Source organism: Porites lutea, chromosome 6 (genome assembly GCF_958299795.1).
Source record: "Porites lutea chromosome 6, jaPorLute2.1, whole genome shotgun sequence".
NCBI lineage: Eukaryota > Metazoa > Cnidaria > Anthozoa > Scleractinia > Poritidae > Porites > Porites lutea.
In genome coordinates this window covers 1951591-1970301 of record NC_133206.1, presented here as the reverse complement: position 1 = coordinate 1970301, position 18711 = coordinate 1951591, and the positions used below count along the sequence as shown (strand labels likewise).

The 18711-nt window shown below is 40.4% G+C and overlaps 1 protein-coding gene across 1 annotated transcript; it reads left to right on the top strand.

Moving 5' to 3' along the window:
- The first annotated feature begins 279 nt into the window (after window positions 1-279).
- Window positions 280-18076, top strand: LOC140941181 (uncharacterized). The gene is made up of 7 exons (XM_073390154.1): window positions 280-427; window positions 790-902; window positions 8195-10960; window positions 12125-13165; window positions 14715-14808; window positions 15819-15868; window positions 16085-18076. Exons 2-7 carry the CDS (start codon window positions 792-794, stop codon window positions 16085-16087), a joined length of 4065 nt encoding a protein of 1354 aa, XP_073246255.1. The 5' UTR covers window positions 280-427; window positions 790-791; the 3' UTR covers window positions 16088-18076.
- The last annotated feature ends 635 nt before the right edge of the window (window positions 18077-18711 follow it).

Below are 18711 nucleotides of genomic sequence, written 5' to 3'. Positions count from 1 at the left end.
AATTCAACTCCAAAAAAATTGCCAACATTTGACGAATTAAACAAGATGGAATAAGCGCGATGAAGTTTGAGGCAGCGCGAATTTAAGCTTCCTAATGTCATAATGAAACCAAGTGCTACACGTTCATGATGAGTTTTTGAAAAACAATGAAATATCAAAGTCTTCACTCTCACCCTTAAACGGCCGGAAATGGATCCCTTTCGGTTTCGCTTCCGCTTATGGCGAGTTGGCTACGTCAGACGCCAGGGGCTAGGTCGAGTTTCCGGTTCTACCGCTGACCAGTCGCGGGATAAGTGAAATGTGAAATGTGAACTGCAAGCTTGAGTTGGCGAAGTCATATGGGCGATTACCACTGGGAAAACGCAGAAATTGTGCTCCAAAGGCCATCGCTATTTACAAAACCCCAAGCCTTTTATCAACCAGTGAGGTAAGATGTTACCAAATTGGTTATGTCGCGGTATCTGAAAACATTCATTACCCTTTTGAACGTGGGCTGACTAGAGGGAGACGGACATTTGCTAGCACAATTCATGTCGTGATGGTCATATTATAACAAACGTCAGAAGCACGATGATTAATTTGACCTTTCATGACCACATGCTTTGCTTCATGATATTTGTGTTTGCTACCTCTGGTCTATTATTTCTGTGATCTTGAGCTTGGAAAGGGTTAGTATTGCTGAGAAGAGCCGGTAAACATCGCGTAGCTGTGCGTGCGTGTTGAGCACAAGTTAGCTACGCGAGCTGATTCGCGATGTTAATTTGCATTTTTGGCACTGGAATCTTTTAGATATGGAGCTGGGAGAAGGCGAGAGGGATTTAATGAAAATGCTAATGCAGAATGACCCGCCAGAGGAGACTATTCAGCGGCCGATGGAAGATCCTGCAATGGTTCAATCGGGGGTAAGAAAAGATCAAATTTTGTACTTCGTAGGACCAGTCATTTTCGCACCATGCTAGTTATTCGCTCGGCGCATGTGCGATCAGCCTGAACAATACGATCTTTCACGCGGTGAACCAAGATGGACTCTTTAAAAAAACTCTCTGTTTTCGTGGGAAGGGAAATGCTACTACCTTGAAGAAACGAGCGCTGTACTGTTCTATGTAACTTGCGGGGAGCAGGGTTTAGATATAGATAGTCGTCAAGAAACATATATTTCCCGGAAACATGACACGGATGAAAATTGACTTCATGAATTCATTGAGCGAAATTCAACAGGTTGTAGCGAGCGCTGGCATTTACACAAGAAGTTGTTTCGACTATGTAGAGCTCATCGCTTGTCAGTTGACTGGTAATGATTCTTTGTCGGTAGAATTACGACACTGTCCATAATCCATGGGGTTTTTTGCTTCCTATGCCTTGAATCACTTGAATCATGTATTCCACGCTCAAAATATAACAGGAAGATAAGGTATTCACAAGTTAAAAGTTTAGCCTGTGCATTGTAAAATTCAGTTAAAAAATGCCATTGAACCAGTGAGAATGTTTTTACCACAGTATTTTAAATCAAGCTTCAACGTAACCAGCCAGTCTACATTTGTATTTTGGGATAGGACAGAATTTTGCATTCTGCTTAACAAAAAGATGAACAGCTTGGCTCTTGCTAGCAAAGTCCTTGTGGGGTAATCAGTCCTGAAGTTATGTTAACCAACCTTTAGAATTGTGTAAGTGTTATCAGAAATTTACACAAAGGCACGATGCCATAATTCACTTGAATTAAGTGTATTATTCATTTCAAAAAGGAAAAAGGATTATTAAACCAGAGGAAGGTAATCACTTCATAGCTATATAAGGCAACAGTTAGAAAATCAGGATTCTCACATTCAAAATGCTTGAGTCTGTATGTACCTGTAACCAGATGTTTAAAGTGAAGTCAACATTAAAAGTGTACTGTAGTTTTTTATTTGTAAAACAAAATAAATAACCTATTTAACAACTGGAATTCAACTCATGTTGGCATTGTTCACTGGGCTAGAAGAAAACTTGAATTCCAGCTTGTTGTTTGCGCAAGCAGCTTTCACATTTTGCTTTCTGGGGCCACAACTTACTTGCGGTAGTTAATGATTTTGTTAGAGAATGACTCGGCTGGACCCTTGTCCATTAATTGGCCTTTAACCAAGTGAGCTTTAGAAGTTATTCACCCAGTAAGAAAATCTACTAGTCTTGAACAATGGGATGTATTTTTTTTAGCACTGGTTCAGTGTTAACTAAGTGACCAAAAGGTTAACTTACCGTCATAAATCAACCTGTCATGTAAGTTCCAAAATGTTGTGGGCCATATTGATTCACATGCACAAACATAATGAGTGACCACTCCACAATGTAAATCAAAATGGCAGCATTTGAATGAAATTATATTTGCATGGTAATGCTTCTATTTATTATTGGTGAAATGACTGTACCTTTTGCCCTCTTCTATTGCTGGTTTTCACATGGCATCATTCACAATTCAAACTAAAGAAGTTATTGATCCTTTTGAGTTGTAACGTTCATGAAGTATTAGAGTCGCTTAAAACTAATCTTTATACCGTATTTTCTTGATTTAATGCTGGGGCTGTTTAATCGAGAAAATATGGTATATGTACAAATTGTGTTGTTCCAGAAAATATCCAGACCCCTCCACTGAGGGAATCAGAAATTCCGAAGGGGAGGGGGTTGGACAATTAAATCACTTTCCATGGGGTTAATATCAATTCATTTTGGAATTAAGTTCAAACATTGACCAACATTGCTTCTTACCGATCTGGTAGATCATTCTTGAGACACAAATAACTTAAACTATATCATTTATGATTATTCTTTTTAAGCTTAATCAGGTTTTCTGTCTTCCTTAGAAAACATTTTTGGATGCCATTTCAAAGGAATTAGACCGACTTAAACTTGATTTATTTTGTGCTCGTAGATTCGGCTGCCATTACTCATTACCAGTCTCCCTAAAGACATGTTGAGTCAGTCAATTGCAAAATAGTGAAAGTTTCGCTTCAAAAAGCAGAAGGTACAAGGTCATGATTTCAGAATCTAGAGTTAATTTCCTCTGTCTCCTTTTTTTTCTTAATTTTGTGTTTGAGAGGGTGACATCATGACTGTTTGCGATTGCATTAACGCTAAATGGCGTTACAAAATTCCACCAACATTTGAAATAAGAATCATTACACATTGTTGCATCAGTCGATGAAAGAATAGTATAGTGGCAATTTTGCTTCACGAAACACATGGTATACAATATAACCGTTTCAGAATCTAGAGTTTTCATCCTCTTTTTTGTTTTGCCTTAATTTTGTGGTTGAAAGTTTGACTTCTTTACTATAAGCACCCACACTTGCTGAAATGGCCTTAATTACATCAACATTCTGCCTATGAAGACAAAAAACAAGTCGTAAGCTTGCACATTATGGTAAATTCACTGATACAACTTATTAACTTTATCTGTTCATTTAAAGAAAGAGATAAGCAAAATTTTGGGATCAATTTAGGTCTCTGGGAAACTGTCCACCCACCCCTCCCCTAGGCCAACATTTTGCCGTTAGTGAGAAGTAAGTGATAATGTTGGCTTAAGGAAGGGGTAGGTGGACAGTTTCCCAGAAATCTAAATTGACCCAAATTTTGCAGGTTAGGTTACCTTATGGCAGCGTAGTGGGTTGTAATGTTGTGAGATCACTTAATAACTGGAAACCGTTGGTCAAAAACCACAAATGGCCTCAATCTTTTACTTCAATAACCTTTCTTCGAGTGAATGAACTTTTTCAGAGGGGAGGGTGGTCTTTGTTACACCTCTGGAAATTCGGGAGAGGTTGAACTGGGGAATGGGGGGGGGGGTTATCACTTCCCTACAAAAATGGAAAATTCAGGGAGGTATGGGGTCCTATGTGAAATTCCCTCTGTGGTGAGCGTCTGGATATTTTTTGGAACCACACATTTTCTCTTCAAAAGGATTTTTCATTTTGTCATAGAGTACTCTTGAATTTCTAAGCTTTTGCATGAAGTGGCAATTACAGGGAAACTGAGAGAGGCGTTCTGTAGATTTTAAAATTTGCAATTTACATGTACTTGTTTGGGGGGATTTTGCTATTTGAACACTCATTGTATTAGAAAAAGCTTTAATGTTTGTATTTCCTTGAGAGGGTAAACTATTTCTCCGAATATCTAATGCGTATGAAAAATTGCACTGACCTGAATCTTGGTGAGGCTCTTTGCATATTTATCTTCTTTCATCTCTCAGATTCTGGATTTTTTATCTTTTTGATGGTTTTGATTATTATTTTTGATGGCATGTTAGCGAACACCCGCAGTTGGCTGTCAATATTGATCTCTTGACTTAAGGTACTCATGCAGAGTTTGACATAAGCACTTGTCCACTCACCAATTTGAGTGTGAAATCCTTTAGGCCAGTGGAAGTCGAAGATTACTTACCCAATTTGGAAAATGAAATTCTGTAGAGCTGAATATTTTTGACAAAATATAATTTTACATGCATCATACAGGTAGTCTCACACATTCTAAGAGCTTTAGAAATTTGGCAAATGCATGCAATTCTACCACTTCATGGATACAAAATGGCTTCTTTTCATTTGACAGAACTTTACGCAAGGTATCTACTTTAAGTCATGATACTGCTGGTCAAAAACAAACACCCTCACTGATGTGGACTGTTTAGTGTCTTTCCTCGTGTGGTTTTGTGTTGAAAAATCTTTCAATGCTATATTTTAGCTCCCAAAAAAGGGATGTGAAAGAAATCCTCAAAGGGCAGATTCTAGAGTGCAAGAGAAAACGGTTTTTTAATAATGTCAAGTTGATCGGCCTTGGTTGAAAGATAGTCGAAATTTTACTTCCAGATTACTGGCAAAAAAAGTAACAACAACAGTAGGACAGTTGGCTCCTTTCCTTTATTTAATTTGTTAAAATCCACGCAAAAGTATTCAAAATACCTGTAAATTAACAGCTTTAGGATTGAAACTCTCCATAGTCAACAAAGGTCGAAGGCAAATTCAAGATGCAGAAGAAACTTAAAACAAACCATGTGTGTTTGCTCAGGCATGTGGTCAGATAGAAACTCTACTGTGTTGACCATATTGTTTGTTTTAGTGTGGGGATTATTTTGTACACAGGTAATGTTTTTTAAATGTGCAGGTTTATTTTCCATGATGATTTAAATGACGTGCCTTGTAAATCATGTTTTTCAACCTTTTGCCATGATGTAATTTCTCTTGAATCGAGGCCCTTGAATTTTCGTGTATTTATACACGCGTATAGCCTGTGACAGCGGACGTATTTCCAGTTGTTGCTAACATGTATACTAAATCAATTCAGAAACAAATCATCCAATAGCATATAAAAAGTAAATATCCTGAAGAATTCTCGACCTGCGATAAAGAAGGAAGTGAAAAACCTTTAGCGAGCCAATCCTGTTTTGTGTAGAGTTAATTTCCTCCTCATTTCTTATCTAATCTCCAAGCAAAGCGAGACTAAACGCCACTTTTAAGTGCGTTCTTGTTACAGTATAAGGGACAGGTGTGGGATATGTGACTAAACTGATTTTTTTAGCACAAATAGCTGATTACAGTTTTGCATGCATTCAAGTACAGTATACATGTCAGTCAAAAATGTTGGATTTGAAACTGGCTTAGACTGATTTGATATCAATTTCCAACTCAGAACTTCACATGTTGGACCTCTGATAGATATGCTTTCAATCAATAATTTTCATAAACATAATTATTTAAATAAGTTAAAATAAATTAAATCCTCCTTGGATGATCTTGTTGTGTTTGGGACAAGAAATGGAAACAGTGTGGCAGCATAGGATGTGTGTAGGGCTCTTGGAAATGTTTCATTTTTTCTTTTGGTATGAGCAGATGAAGTTAGGAATAACAAGTCATTAGCATTACCTGTGGAAAAAATACATCTCAAAAATGAAAAAAAGAAGTCAAAATTTGTACACATGGTTTTTAGAATAACTACCAGTGTATCTGGCAGTAAGTGGGTCACATTTCAGCCAAATTGGTTCGTGGGTTGCCAACTTGTACAATGTAGTTCAAACTGTACGCTCAATTTGGCCCAGTTTGCATTTAGAGAAAACAAGGAATAGAGTTGTTGCTGCATCTTGCCTGTAACGAGATTATAACAGATTATAACACCAAAGCTGTCAATGTTGATGCACTGTCACCAGGGAAGGAATGGCAATAATTCTTTGACACAGCAGTAATAAGTTTCTGTCACATGTGGCAGCTTGGACATGAAACATAATTTACACAGCTTAGTAAATTTAACATTTTAAAATGATTTATTTATAATATTTTCTGTAATGGTTAAATTTGAAAATAATGACTATACTGACAATCATGCCACATACCAGGAACACTCTTGAGGAGTTGTAAGCAATTGTAGAAAAGCAGTCATCTTTTATCTTGATGTGGTAGACAAAAACAAACTAGACAAAAAAACAAGATCTTTTTCTCTTTTTGGAGGCACAGTCGTCGGGTTCACTAAAGACAACTCCCTTTTCTTATGCCAGTACAGCTGAGCTGAAAATTTTGACTGGACATTTTATTCCCGCTTAACTGTTCAATAATTTTGCGCTTTTCACACACAATTGACAAACCAGGTTCAATTTTAACTTTATTCAGTGGTTTTACCATTTGCCCATGCACCCTACTTGTATGAGCAAATCTAAAATGGTGTCTCCTAGCTGAATTTCCTTGCATCCATGCAACCACACTTTTGCTGCACAGCAATTTAGATGATCATGGTGTTCACACATCACTGGTCAAGCTTTTAACTCCTCAAGCTCAAAATTTGAGCTCGATTTGGGCATTCAGATTTTCGAATGGCTAGGCATCTAAATTTTCATATGGTTAGCATGGTTCCATGTGAACACAACACCAAAATGCATGAATTTATTTATTATTAATTTTGCACAAAATGCAATTGCCACTGCGATAATCATATCGTCATTAAAAAATTTCTATTTCTGTAGTTCACATCTTCATTGAGACTGAAATTGGAGAATTCCTCTGATCTGCATAATGGTCAAGATCATGAAACATTTTAGTCATACATGTAGTCACAGCTACAACTAATCTCGGTGAAGTCTAAGTAAATAGTTGTGTTCAGACTGAATGGGAAGCTTACCAGGAAAGTCACTTGCGCAATGCCAAAAACTACTTGATCAAACGACTGGACAGGAGTTTTTTTGAGCCCTGCTTAAGATATTTTGTCACCCACTTTTCCCATTTTATAGAGAAGCATCACACCTGTCCCTTGCTGAAAGCAGACAGTTTGCCACACATCCATCTCACTCTGAAAACCCTTCCAAGGCACCTTACAGCAACAATATGTGGTAGCTTGTTACCCTGGGCTGGTCTTTATGACTGTGAGACTAAATTACCAGTAACCCTCAGTGTTCTGCCTAAATTTTAGCTCAGCAGATAAGGGACCATTCATAGCTGGTAACGCATAAGATATGCACTAGAGGTGCACTTTCCTGGGGGGAAGGGGGTACTGGAGTGTGGGACATGGCCCCACCCTTGCTGGGAAATTTAGGAACTGGTTCTCTGAAACTTCATTCCTTCATTTTAAGACCTGTTTTACGCTAATCCGCTGTCCATATATGTATTCATTTCCTTGTGGCATGTGAGAATCTTGAAAGTAAATCTTAAAATTGCCATTTCAGGCGGTAACAAGTGTTGCTTCAGGCAGGAAATTTTACCAGTTACCCCCTGATAAGGAGAACACTGACCCTAAAATTTAAAACAATATTAATGAAAAATTCCTAGTAACCTTTATTCTATGGTGAGAATCTATCGTGCATTTTTGGTGGCTCAGCTTGTTTTTCATTGATTGCTATGCCTCCTTTATTGGTCTTTATTCTAGACTCATTTCTTGGGGAACATTTCAATTTCTTGCGGATAAAATGAAGCAACCTTTTCTCAGTCTGCTCTTTGTGCTCCTAGAATTTGAAAGATTCTCTGGTATTCATCATTTTTGAACAAATAAGCTGTAAAATAATCAAAAATGAGTATTTTAGAAATTGGGAATTATTTATGGTATCATGGATTAAAGGTGTACCTACTCTAGGAAAATTTTCTGCTTTGATCAAGCCATTTCAAACTGGGAGATTTTGGTATGATGGAAGGCACCCTTGAGACATGTTTTTCTTGAGGCTTCAATGTTGATATAAGTTTCTTACCTTTCATAGGGGTACTCCCAGCCTGGCATGGGTTATGGATCAGCTCATTATAGTGGGATGCAACAGCAACAGTTACCCGGAATGGGCCATCACCAACAACCAAGAGGTTCAAATTACCATTCCATCAGTCCAGGACAGATGATCCCTAGAAGTCCTAACAATGGCATGATGCCTCAAGATTTAGACTTGGTACTTCAACAGCAGCAATATCAGCAGCAGCAGCAGCATCAACAAGCTGCTTATGGAAGTGGCAATTTCCAGGGCTATAATGGAGGTTATGGGGGACCAAGAACTATGTCACCTCAGACGTCTGTTCAATCTATGGGTGCATACCAGGGTGGGTTTCCATCAGAACAAGGATATCCCCAAGGAACTGGCTCAAATCATACTGTAGGGGAGTTTGGTCCACAGACAGGCTCTAACCAAGCTATGGGTATACCAGGACCAGCTTCCTTGAGTCTTGCCAATCTGTCTGCCAGACAGCAGCAGTATTATTCAGATGGTTATGGAATGAATATGCCTGTTTCTCCGGTACATAAGCAGATGCAGCAAGGTGGAGGTTTCCTTCAGCCCCCAGGGATTCCTTATTCACAGCAGGTTCAGTCGTACCAGTCCAACTCATACCCCAAAAGGCCCTCACCTTCATCGGTGCCAAACCAGATGCAGGGATTTAATGCTGGTGGATCGTTTAATGCTAGATCCAATACTGGGATGCAGATGCCTAACATGCCGTATCAATCCCCAACCAGCCCATATCAACCACCACATTCCCCAGTAAGAAGATCAACCACATCCCCAGTACAACAGCAAGATGCTGGGTTATATAGCAGACCTCGTGAAGCTTTTCCACAGCCAAGGTCTCCCTTTGGCTCGAGTCAGGCACAGTTTCAACTGCAGCAACAACAACAACAACAGCCGCATAGTTCTTGCATGTTTGTTCAGCCCAGTACAACCCCATCCCAGTCACAATACCAGTCCCAGCAACAAAAAGTTGGAGGATTAACTCAACGCAGAGCTTCATATCCTGGACAGCAGAGCACGATGAAAATGCCTTCTCCACCACCTAAGAGATCCCCCCCTACCTCTTTACCAAATCCGAAGAGTCCTGATCTGTTAAGGGGAAATCAGCTGGGATTTGATGATCGAGGTTCAGTTAAGCCTGTTTCCAAAAAAGAAAAATCATCATCACCACCTTATTTTGATCCCAGTCAGGTAGTTTCTGCTTCACAAATGAAAGGAACTCTTTCTAAGAAAGGGGGTGATAGCCAAAAAGGTTTGCCTCGTCTGCGGAGAAGCGCTTCTGATGTTGGAAGTCCTTGCGTATCTCCTCCACTCACTAAAAAGGTGGATGCGAGTAGATCAGAAGAGGAAGGGTGTGACATGAAAGTTAACGAAAGTAAGAAAGTGGAGGAAGCTAAGACAGTAAGAGGGACTCGACAGAGTGAACATGAAACCCATTCTCCAAAGAAGCAGCTAGGGGATAAGAGAGAGGGGAACTTTGAAACAGTGAAGGAAAACAAATTGAGTGGTCCTGGGAGCAGTTTATCACCAGAGCGAAACGAGTCTGTTGTGGAAACATTAAAGCCAGATAATGTAGCCCAATCTTCAAAAGAGTCAAAACATCAACAGGTGGTTGGATGCAAAGAAGGTGAAGATGGAAAAAGTGGTGCAGAGAAACCATCAGGCGATCCTAATGCCAAGGAAACTGAAGTTACTGCAGCTGTATGGAGCCTGGACGTTATTAAAAAAGATGGGATATCGAAAGAGGTCATCAACAAGGCGGACAAAAACCCGGCTGGAGATATAGCAGCAGGTTGTAACATGGAAAACGTGACTTGTGAAAAAGACGATTTGACCAGCGATACAGAGAGAAAGGCTACTAATGATAATGTTCAGGTATCGTGTGCTGAAAAGGACAGTGAAAAAAAGCAGGAAAGTGGTAAAGTCGATGGAGACCGTGAAGGAAATAGTAGTGAAACAACGAATGTGGAGGGTAAATTGAGTAAGAAACCTGTTGTAGAAGCTGGGAAACCAGCTAACAAAAAAGACAATCACTTGGAGGGCATCTTGGCGGAAAATAGAAAAACTGGCCAACCGGTTAACGGATCGGATGATGAACTTGTTCGTAGAGATAAAAAGGTTGGACAGTCCGATATTACAACAGTTGAGGGTAATCATGAAACGGCGCAGCGAAACGGGGATGCGAGTGAGGCTAGTGAAAGGAAAGAGGCTGACGAGACAGACACCGTGTCAACTGATACGAAGGGAACTGTGAAACAAGGTTTTGAGCCTGTCAAATCAGCCAATGTTGCAACTCCATCATCTAACAAATGTGAACCAAGCACCGTCAAGTCAAATAGTAAAAATAAAACGGCCGAAGAAAATCAACATTCGGTGAAACCCAACAGTGGATCAACTCCAGCAGTTGTTGTAAAGGAGAAGCCAGTTACGGTCTCCCTGAGGTGCGAAGAACGTTTGTCTTCGGATGATGACGATCGTCTGTCAGCTTCAAAAGTGGACTCATCACCTCCGCCAGTGGAAAGCAAAACCCAAGGAATCCAGACGATAGAGCAGACCACAGCTTCTCCACGTTCCAGCCACCAACAGGTTACTCCAATCAAAGCTACCATCATTGCGAAGGGCAAGTCTGCTCAGAGCAATCAACAAGTCATGGTGGCTAAGACCACATCTGGGCAAATGTATCTCATCCAAGGGAACCTTCTGGTGCCTGTTCAGTCTCTCAGTTCTGACTCCTTATCAAAGCAGAATTCAAAGGTGAATATTATTCTTTCAATAGTTTACGAAAGGGAGTAGGTAAGGCTGTTTTACGCATGCACTATCAGCAATTAGTAAAATCCAACTAGCGGTCTATTATCAATGCTGCGTTCTGATTGGTTGAGCTTCTACTAGGCTATATGTTATAGCCCATTAGTAGCGAAAAGCGCCCGCTTTGAAAACCAAAACAATGGCGGCTGAGTCGCGTTTTGCAAGCTTAAGTTGTTTTGTCTCGATATTTTTGACCAACTGGTTGGATTTTACTAAAACAATTATTCCTCTCGCCCTCATGGCCTCTGAGTCAATTGACTCAGAGCCCATTCGGGCTCGAGGAATAATTGTTAATTAGGGTTGCAGAATTGACTGAAATATCAAAATAGAGAGCTTACGCAAAGACGTTTTTGAGCGATGCAGGTCAACCGGAAGTGGCCTTTTTGCGTTCATGAGCTGTGGTTGTCCTTAATTTTTGGGCAAATCGTCTCGATAAGAATAATAACACTAAGGAATACAATTTGGTACCGTCAAGGCATAATAAAAAAGAAAAGGCCTCACATCTGGGTCACCTGTGTCGCTCAAAAACGTCTCTTCCTAAGCTCTGTAATAGGCTGATTTAGCAACAGAACGGGAACGTCATTTGACGACGGCAAGGCGCTCATAAAGGACTAAACACGACTTCCGGTGCCCAGTTTGCCGCTCAACCATTGGTCAAGCCAGTTGTTTGATTTGCACGCGCCGTCGTCAAGTGACGTTCCCGTTCTGTTGCTAAATCAGCCTAATAACTGCTCGAGACTGTAAGAGAAAGAAAGAGACGACACTTAACGACTACTAACGAACATTCAGATGGGCGGGCAGACATGGAGCGAGAAATAAGATCAAATGCTGTGACTGCCATGCCACTTAAATTGGTGAAACCGGCAGAAACCTTCGCACGCAACTGACTGAATACAAACAAGCGATAAGAAAGGGTGATGCCAGGCTGCTCCGTGGGTCGCATCTTCATCGTAAGTCTATTACGAATAATTGACAGACAGTTTTTAAGTTTTGATTAGCTTAAATTCTCAAAAGGTCCTTGGGTTTGATTTGTCACGGTGCTTTCCGAAAATGAAATATGGGGTTTGTTTTTCACTTTTTAACAAACTTAACTACTTTCTGTATCTTTCTAAGGTGCTAATTGTGAATCCGGTGAAGACGCCAACGGGTCAAGTCAAACATATACAAACTGCATCCGTATTGAAAATAGCCGATGCCAAAGAAAACATAGTCCACGAGGCATCTAAAGGTACTGCGCAGAAGGAAACGGCCTACGAGGCGGGCAATGAGAAAAATGATGAAAAGTTAAAATCAAACAGATTGCGTAGTTCTAAGGGCGACACGAAGAGCAGTGAGGAGTCACCAGCTGATAAAAAACATCACACTGCCGCACTTGAAAAGGAAAAGGTTAGCAGTAGTAGTGGATCTAATGCAGGGACAGACTTGACAAACTCTGCAGATAAAAGGGAGGATACATCCTCTACAAGCAGACAGGCAGAGTCGATGCCTGAAGATAAACCACCGACCAAAACTCCAGGTCGTGGTCGGCCACCAGGGAGCAAGGATAAACAGAAACGTAAATCTTTTGTGCATAAATCTAAGCGAACAGAAAACGAAGAAAAAGTGGATGAACCCGCTTCAAAACGGAAGTTCTCAAAGACTGCTAGTGTTGTAAAGGACATGTCTTCTACTGAAGCGTCGACCTCTTCCAAACGACCTCTATCTTTGGAGGTACCAACGGTTAATGCAAGCAAATCTCCGAAACGACGCAAAGTGTCGACTTCGGGATCTCCAGTAAAGCATATATCTGTAATGCCTCGTGGAGGAGTTGACGGCGACTCATGGGTTTGTTGTTTATGCGGAAAACGCAGCGGTCATAACTTGCTGGGAGATCTCTACGGACCTTATAAGACAAAATACTCCAAAGAGAAAACAGACAGCTCTTTTGCAAAGGACAGTAAACTATCTCAAAAACTGTCATCACCTGGCAGAAAGTCGAGTTCCAGTTCGGATGCACACGTGGAACGGAAGTCGAGTTCTAATGAAGATGATATGGAAAATTATGATTTGGACTTGTGGATTCATCGGGATTGTGGAGTGTGGTCTCCGGGTGTATTTATGTTGGGCAAAATCCTTCATGGGTTAGAGCAAGCTGTAGAAAGTGCAGCGCAGCATGTAAGTATTATTTCTTATTCTTTAAGTTATGATACCCAAACCTCTCATGTAACTGTTTCATTTACTTGTCTTTTCACGCATCTCTGCAATCCTACGTCACGAACTTCTTCCGTAGGCCTTTGTTTTGGTTGGGTACGTACCCGAGATGAGATGGCACTGGTGCGTGGACGCAGAGATCACCCTGCTGACCGAATTCAATTTGCGTATACAGCCTGTTAATGACCCCGAAGGGATTTCGCCTAGAAGACCAAATCCCAAGAAGGCAGCCTAGTAACTCGCGCGTATATATAGGAAAGTGGTAACAGTTGAAATATGCAGTCAGTAAATTCGCGATTGCTTGAACAGGGGCCACATGGGATCGTTGGGTAATGATGACGTTCCTATTTTAAACGCCCAGTGGTAAGAGATGGTTAGGATGATGTAAAACAGAAAATTCCCGAAGGGACCGCTTAGATTGATTTTGTGACACTTATTGTACAGTCAAACTTCGATACTCTTGTGTTACGTGTGTTCCTGAAGTGACATTCTGTGGAGCAGCTGTTTTTAAAGATGTGGACCGAAAGACACTCGTTAAGTGCGGATGACGTTATAAGAGGCGTATAGCTGTGTATATATAAACACTTGGAGAGTTTGCCAGACACGAGTTTATCATTCACAAATCTTTGACTGAAAACGATTTGCCAGTTATAAATTACTTTGGGAGAATAAGACTCAGTCCACAAACAAGCAAGTTTCCCAATGCAAACGAGTGAATCAAACTAGCTTATCAGCCGAACGATGGACGATAACAGAAATCGGCTTGCTTTCCGGCTAATAAAATGAACTGTAAAAAGTGCGAGCGAAATAGGGAAAAATTACCACTTCTAATCAAATCTTTTCTTCTAGTTTAAAAAAAATCATCGTAACTGCGAATGTTTTGATCAAAGCTGCGTAAATCGACCTACCTACTGTATGGAATATGTACGAAAATCTTCAGAATGATTCGGTATATTTTAAAGACCTACTCAACGGCAAGGAATACAATTGACTGACAACATACAGAGCGGTAGGAGCTGCAGTGTCAAAAACAACAACAATAATAATAATAGCATTTATTTAAACACGATTAAAAATTCAGCAAAACTGATGTGGTCGTATGCATAACAATAAAATTAAACTTCCTAACTAATCACAATATTAAAGTCAGACGTTGTACTTACTGTCTTTTTTCTCATGGGCCAAGGGTATGCTCACGTATTAAGACAATGAATAACGACATAACGTGGCATAACTCGTGTCGTCCGCCCCATTGGTTCAGATTTGGTACCAAAGGTAGTAGCAATTGGCATTTTACGCTTTTGCGCCTCCTTATGTCCCATAAAATTTGTGGCTATCGTTTGTTTGTGCTCCTGTTTGCGGTGTATGTCTACCGTACAATTAGGTTATAAAATATGTCTTTAATATAGAAGGGTGATTATAAGGAGAGGTTCGATCGTGCTTTGCTTTATGCGAGTCGTCAGTATTAACTCCTGTGTGATATAATTGTTTGTGATTTTTTTCTTTCCAACAGAAATGCGTGAAGTGTTCCGAAGTTGGTGCCACGCTGGTCTGCTTCAAACGAGGATGTATTAAAATGTATCACTTTGCTTGTGCAAGAGATTCAGGTGACTGTCTTTATTATTGTTCCTGTTGGCTGTGCTATATACAGAGGCTTGTCTCATGACGTCATTTCCGCCATGTTGGTTTCCAAAACCAGTCCTTTATGAGTGAAAACGCTGTCTCTGTATAGAGGCCAAAGTCTTCCTAGTTGTGATTTGTACTTTTTGCTTCGTTTCTTTTGTTACATGTGATCTGTGCCTGGATATCAGAAGTATCCATGACATTGAGGAAAGGGTACTATGGTTACTTACCGGTTTTTTACCATTTACACGGACAAACCGGTCGGTCCACGGTTTAGGCAAATGGTAACAAAAATTCAGTCGCGTTTACCATTTGTACAAAACAGTTTCATTTACCAGTAAAAACGACCGAGAACGCCTGAAACTGTCATCAAAGATGTCTTTCAAGAAATGGAACACGAATTTCCGTTTGGAATATTCCGTCCGGAAAAAAAGGACTACCTTTTCAGATGTTCCGTTGCTGCCGGACATGTTCGGCTGGGACGCCCAAAATAGTCATGTTCCATTACTTTCCAACTGGACTTTCCGGAAACTTGTTGAAATGGTAAACAACCACCATAACATGGAAATACCGCAAATGCCGGCTGAAAAATCAAATGGTTCGCGACATTTCGTTTGGGAATCTTCAGAAAATATGGGCTGTAAATTGAGGCGATGCAATTTTTCTACTCTCTTCAGCCCGTTCTGCAGATGTAGATGTACTTTGCAGCGGGCCACTCTTCCGGCCCGCCAAATTTCATAAATTTATGTGTATGCACAAGATTGATTTCCACCCTTGTAGTTTGTGTAAGTGGTAAGCACCCTCAGTTCCTAACCAACTGGACTTGAGCTGCAATGAGGGCGGACTGGAGGGCGAAGGGGTGGGTGGGGTTTAGACCGTGAGAGAGAAGGCAGATTTTGAAACCCGGCCTTACGGCTTGTTTCAGTTTTTATTTGATTAGGTCATCCAGCTTTCGTTTATTTGATTTTTTTTTTCTGTTTTTGTTATTTAATAGGTTGCACTTTCGTTGAGGACAATTTTACGATATTCTGCTCAACGCACAAGGTAGGTAACGGATGGTTGTTGTATGTATAGAGTGCGAGGTTGTTTTTTTCAGGAACGCAACTACAGGAACGCCTCTAGTTTGCACAAGAAGCCATGTCTGTTTCATACGCTGTCCTTATGGCCTTTTCCCGGCTTAAGACTCTATCGGAATAGATGAATTTGAGAGTGCAAATTGCTATATTCGACTTATTTTGATTTTTTTTCTTTTTTTTTCAGTGACGATGAGAGCAACGTTTCATTAATTTCTTCCTTTTCGTAAAAATTGACGGCTTTTATTTTTCACCGATGTCTCCTTTACTTGGCTGTCTTAAGAATCTTCCATTGTGTACGCAGAGCATTGAGCAGTTATTATTTCACATACTGATTTTATTTTTCGTTTGCCACGTCTTACTGGATGTAGCGTATTAAGACTAATCCGAGGAACTGTACTCTGTCGACCAGGCAGGCGCACAAAGACAACCAAACTTGCGTTTTGTTTCTCTGCCAGCATTCCGAGTTTCCCGCCTCTGGCTTTACTCCACATTTGCATCTGCAATTTCCCGCGCTTCACCGTGATTGGCTCATTGTGTTGGTTTTTTTTTGCTGTAATTGGCCAGATAGTCTGACGTGTGTCATGACTTGACGATGGTCATGTGGAAGCCAAAGTTATCGCTGAACCTTGAAAATTGGAGGACATAACTTACTGCTTGGACTTATTTCCCATTGGGTTGGCTAGTTCCAATCCTGTCTTTATGGCACTGGCTGCCGTCTTTGTTATGTTGCGTTTATCTCAACAACCACTTTACATAGGTCTCATTCACTCTATTTTTTTAAACCGTCTGTTTTTGATTAATCGGTCCGCTAAATGACTATTGTGGGTGTAAACGAACGAAAGTAGAACGTTCAATAGGAGGTGCAACATATTTTTGTTACGGTGAAATATCACGCTGACTGTACGTCATAAAGATTTGTAACTCCTTGACAACAAGTGTTTCCCAGGAATATTTTATTCTTAATAAGTGCATGTTTAGTCTGGTTTGTGCTCAGGAGGAGTCAAGATTCAAATTTTTATATTCAGTGCAGAATTATGCAATGAAACGTTCTACGTTGTTGTAAAAATAGTAGTCCTTGTGGAGTGTTGGTTCTTTTCTCTTTATTTGTGGGGGACGGGAGGGGAGGGGAGGGGGTCTGAAGCCTGCTTTGTGTTTTTTCCAAATCCAGCTAAATCTCGGTCGGAGGATTTCATAAGAGTGCACGCTAACTAAAGCAAAGCAGGCTTCAGAACCAAAACACTCAAGGACCAATGTCAACATTGCACTGATGTGTTCGTTTATGCATGCGCTGATGATGGAGATTATGGAGAAGTTTAATGGAGAAGTTGGTGAATGTTCCGTGAAGACATTCCATTGGCTCCTTACGAACACGAGGCTAAACAATAATGCGCTGTAAAGAGCATTGTAGTAATTTAAGGAAAGACCTTACCGTGACAAAGTAGCCTGTGTACAGACGCCCCCCTCCCCTGGGAGGGGGCGTCTGTACCCAGGCTATGACAAAGACACTTGGAAATGATTTTACACTAAAAGAGGGGTCAGGTAAATAAAACTTTTACAAGTGTAGTTTACGAGTGTAGCCTTTGTTTTGGAATCTGAAAACAACACTTGTAAAAGTTTTATTAAATTGTCCCCAGTGGTCTACAGGAAATTACTTCCGGCCAACAGTAAAGATGAACATCAGTTTAATTTAGCCAGAATGAAAACAGCACACTTGTATTCGGAGGTAGAATGAAAAGTGGCGGAATAAATGCTGAACTGAATAAACAGATATCTTTAGGATGGAATTGAGCTTAGCCTGGGGGAAATTCTATGTTTTCGCTTGTCTTACCCACTTCACTGCAGAAGTACGTAATGGCCTGCCCAATGACACTAACATTTTCATCCAAAGACCATGATCACAGCGGTCAGGAAATTGTTATTTTGTTTTGCTTTTTGCTTAGCAACCCCAAAACTGAAAAGCTTTCTTGAATTGTTACTTATCACCAATGGTTAGGGAATCCTCTTTCCATGGGGATTTAAGTGTGTTTTATTTTTGTATTTTTTGCCACGTTTTTCTGTTCAAATTGGTTTGTCATTGAGGTTTGTTTTAGTTTTTTTGGTCACGAGGTTATTATACTTGTAAGTGTTGATTTATTTGTGATGTGGTTTCCTTTAAATAAATGCTGATACCAGTTTTGTTTGTTTAATGTCCTCGACTTTGTTTCCGGAAACCTCTTGACGCACAGGATTAAGTGACTGATTTAGCAACAGAAAGGGAACGTCATTTGACGACGGGAAAGCGTGTGGGAAGGACTTAACTTTGGTGCCCAATTTGTCGCTCTGCCATTGGTCAAGGCAGTTGTTTGATTTGCGCGCGTCGTCAACTGACGTTCCTGTTCTGTTGCTAAATCAGCCTAATTTAATTATACATGCTGCTGCTTTAAACAAACCGGAAATGCCCGTCGGACCTCTTTTAAATCCAACTAAAACGAACCTTTTAAAGCACCAACAATCAGGTGTTCCCCATAAGGACCTTACTAAGACATCACTCTTGGCCTTTAGAAGCGGAGGAGTTCCAGCGGCTATGCTAGGATGCACTGAATATTTGTTATCTCCACGGTGGAATGGAGAGGAGAAGTCGTTACTTCACGTTGCCATAATAGCAAAATTTTTGGATGACAATAAACCAAACCGTCACTTAAAAAGTGGATTCGCACTGTTTCAAATTTCATCGATCTTTTGTGATTTCATTTAATTTGTCAAATGTTGGCAAAATTTTCTGGGCTCTGGGTTAAATCCGAAAGAACCGTATGTAAGTTTAGAAAAAGAAAA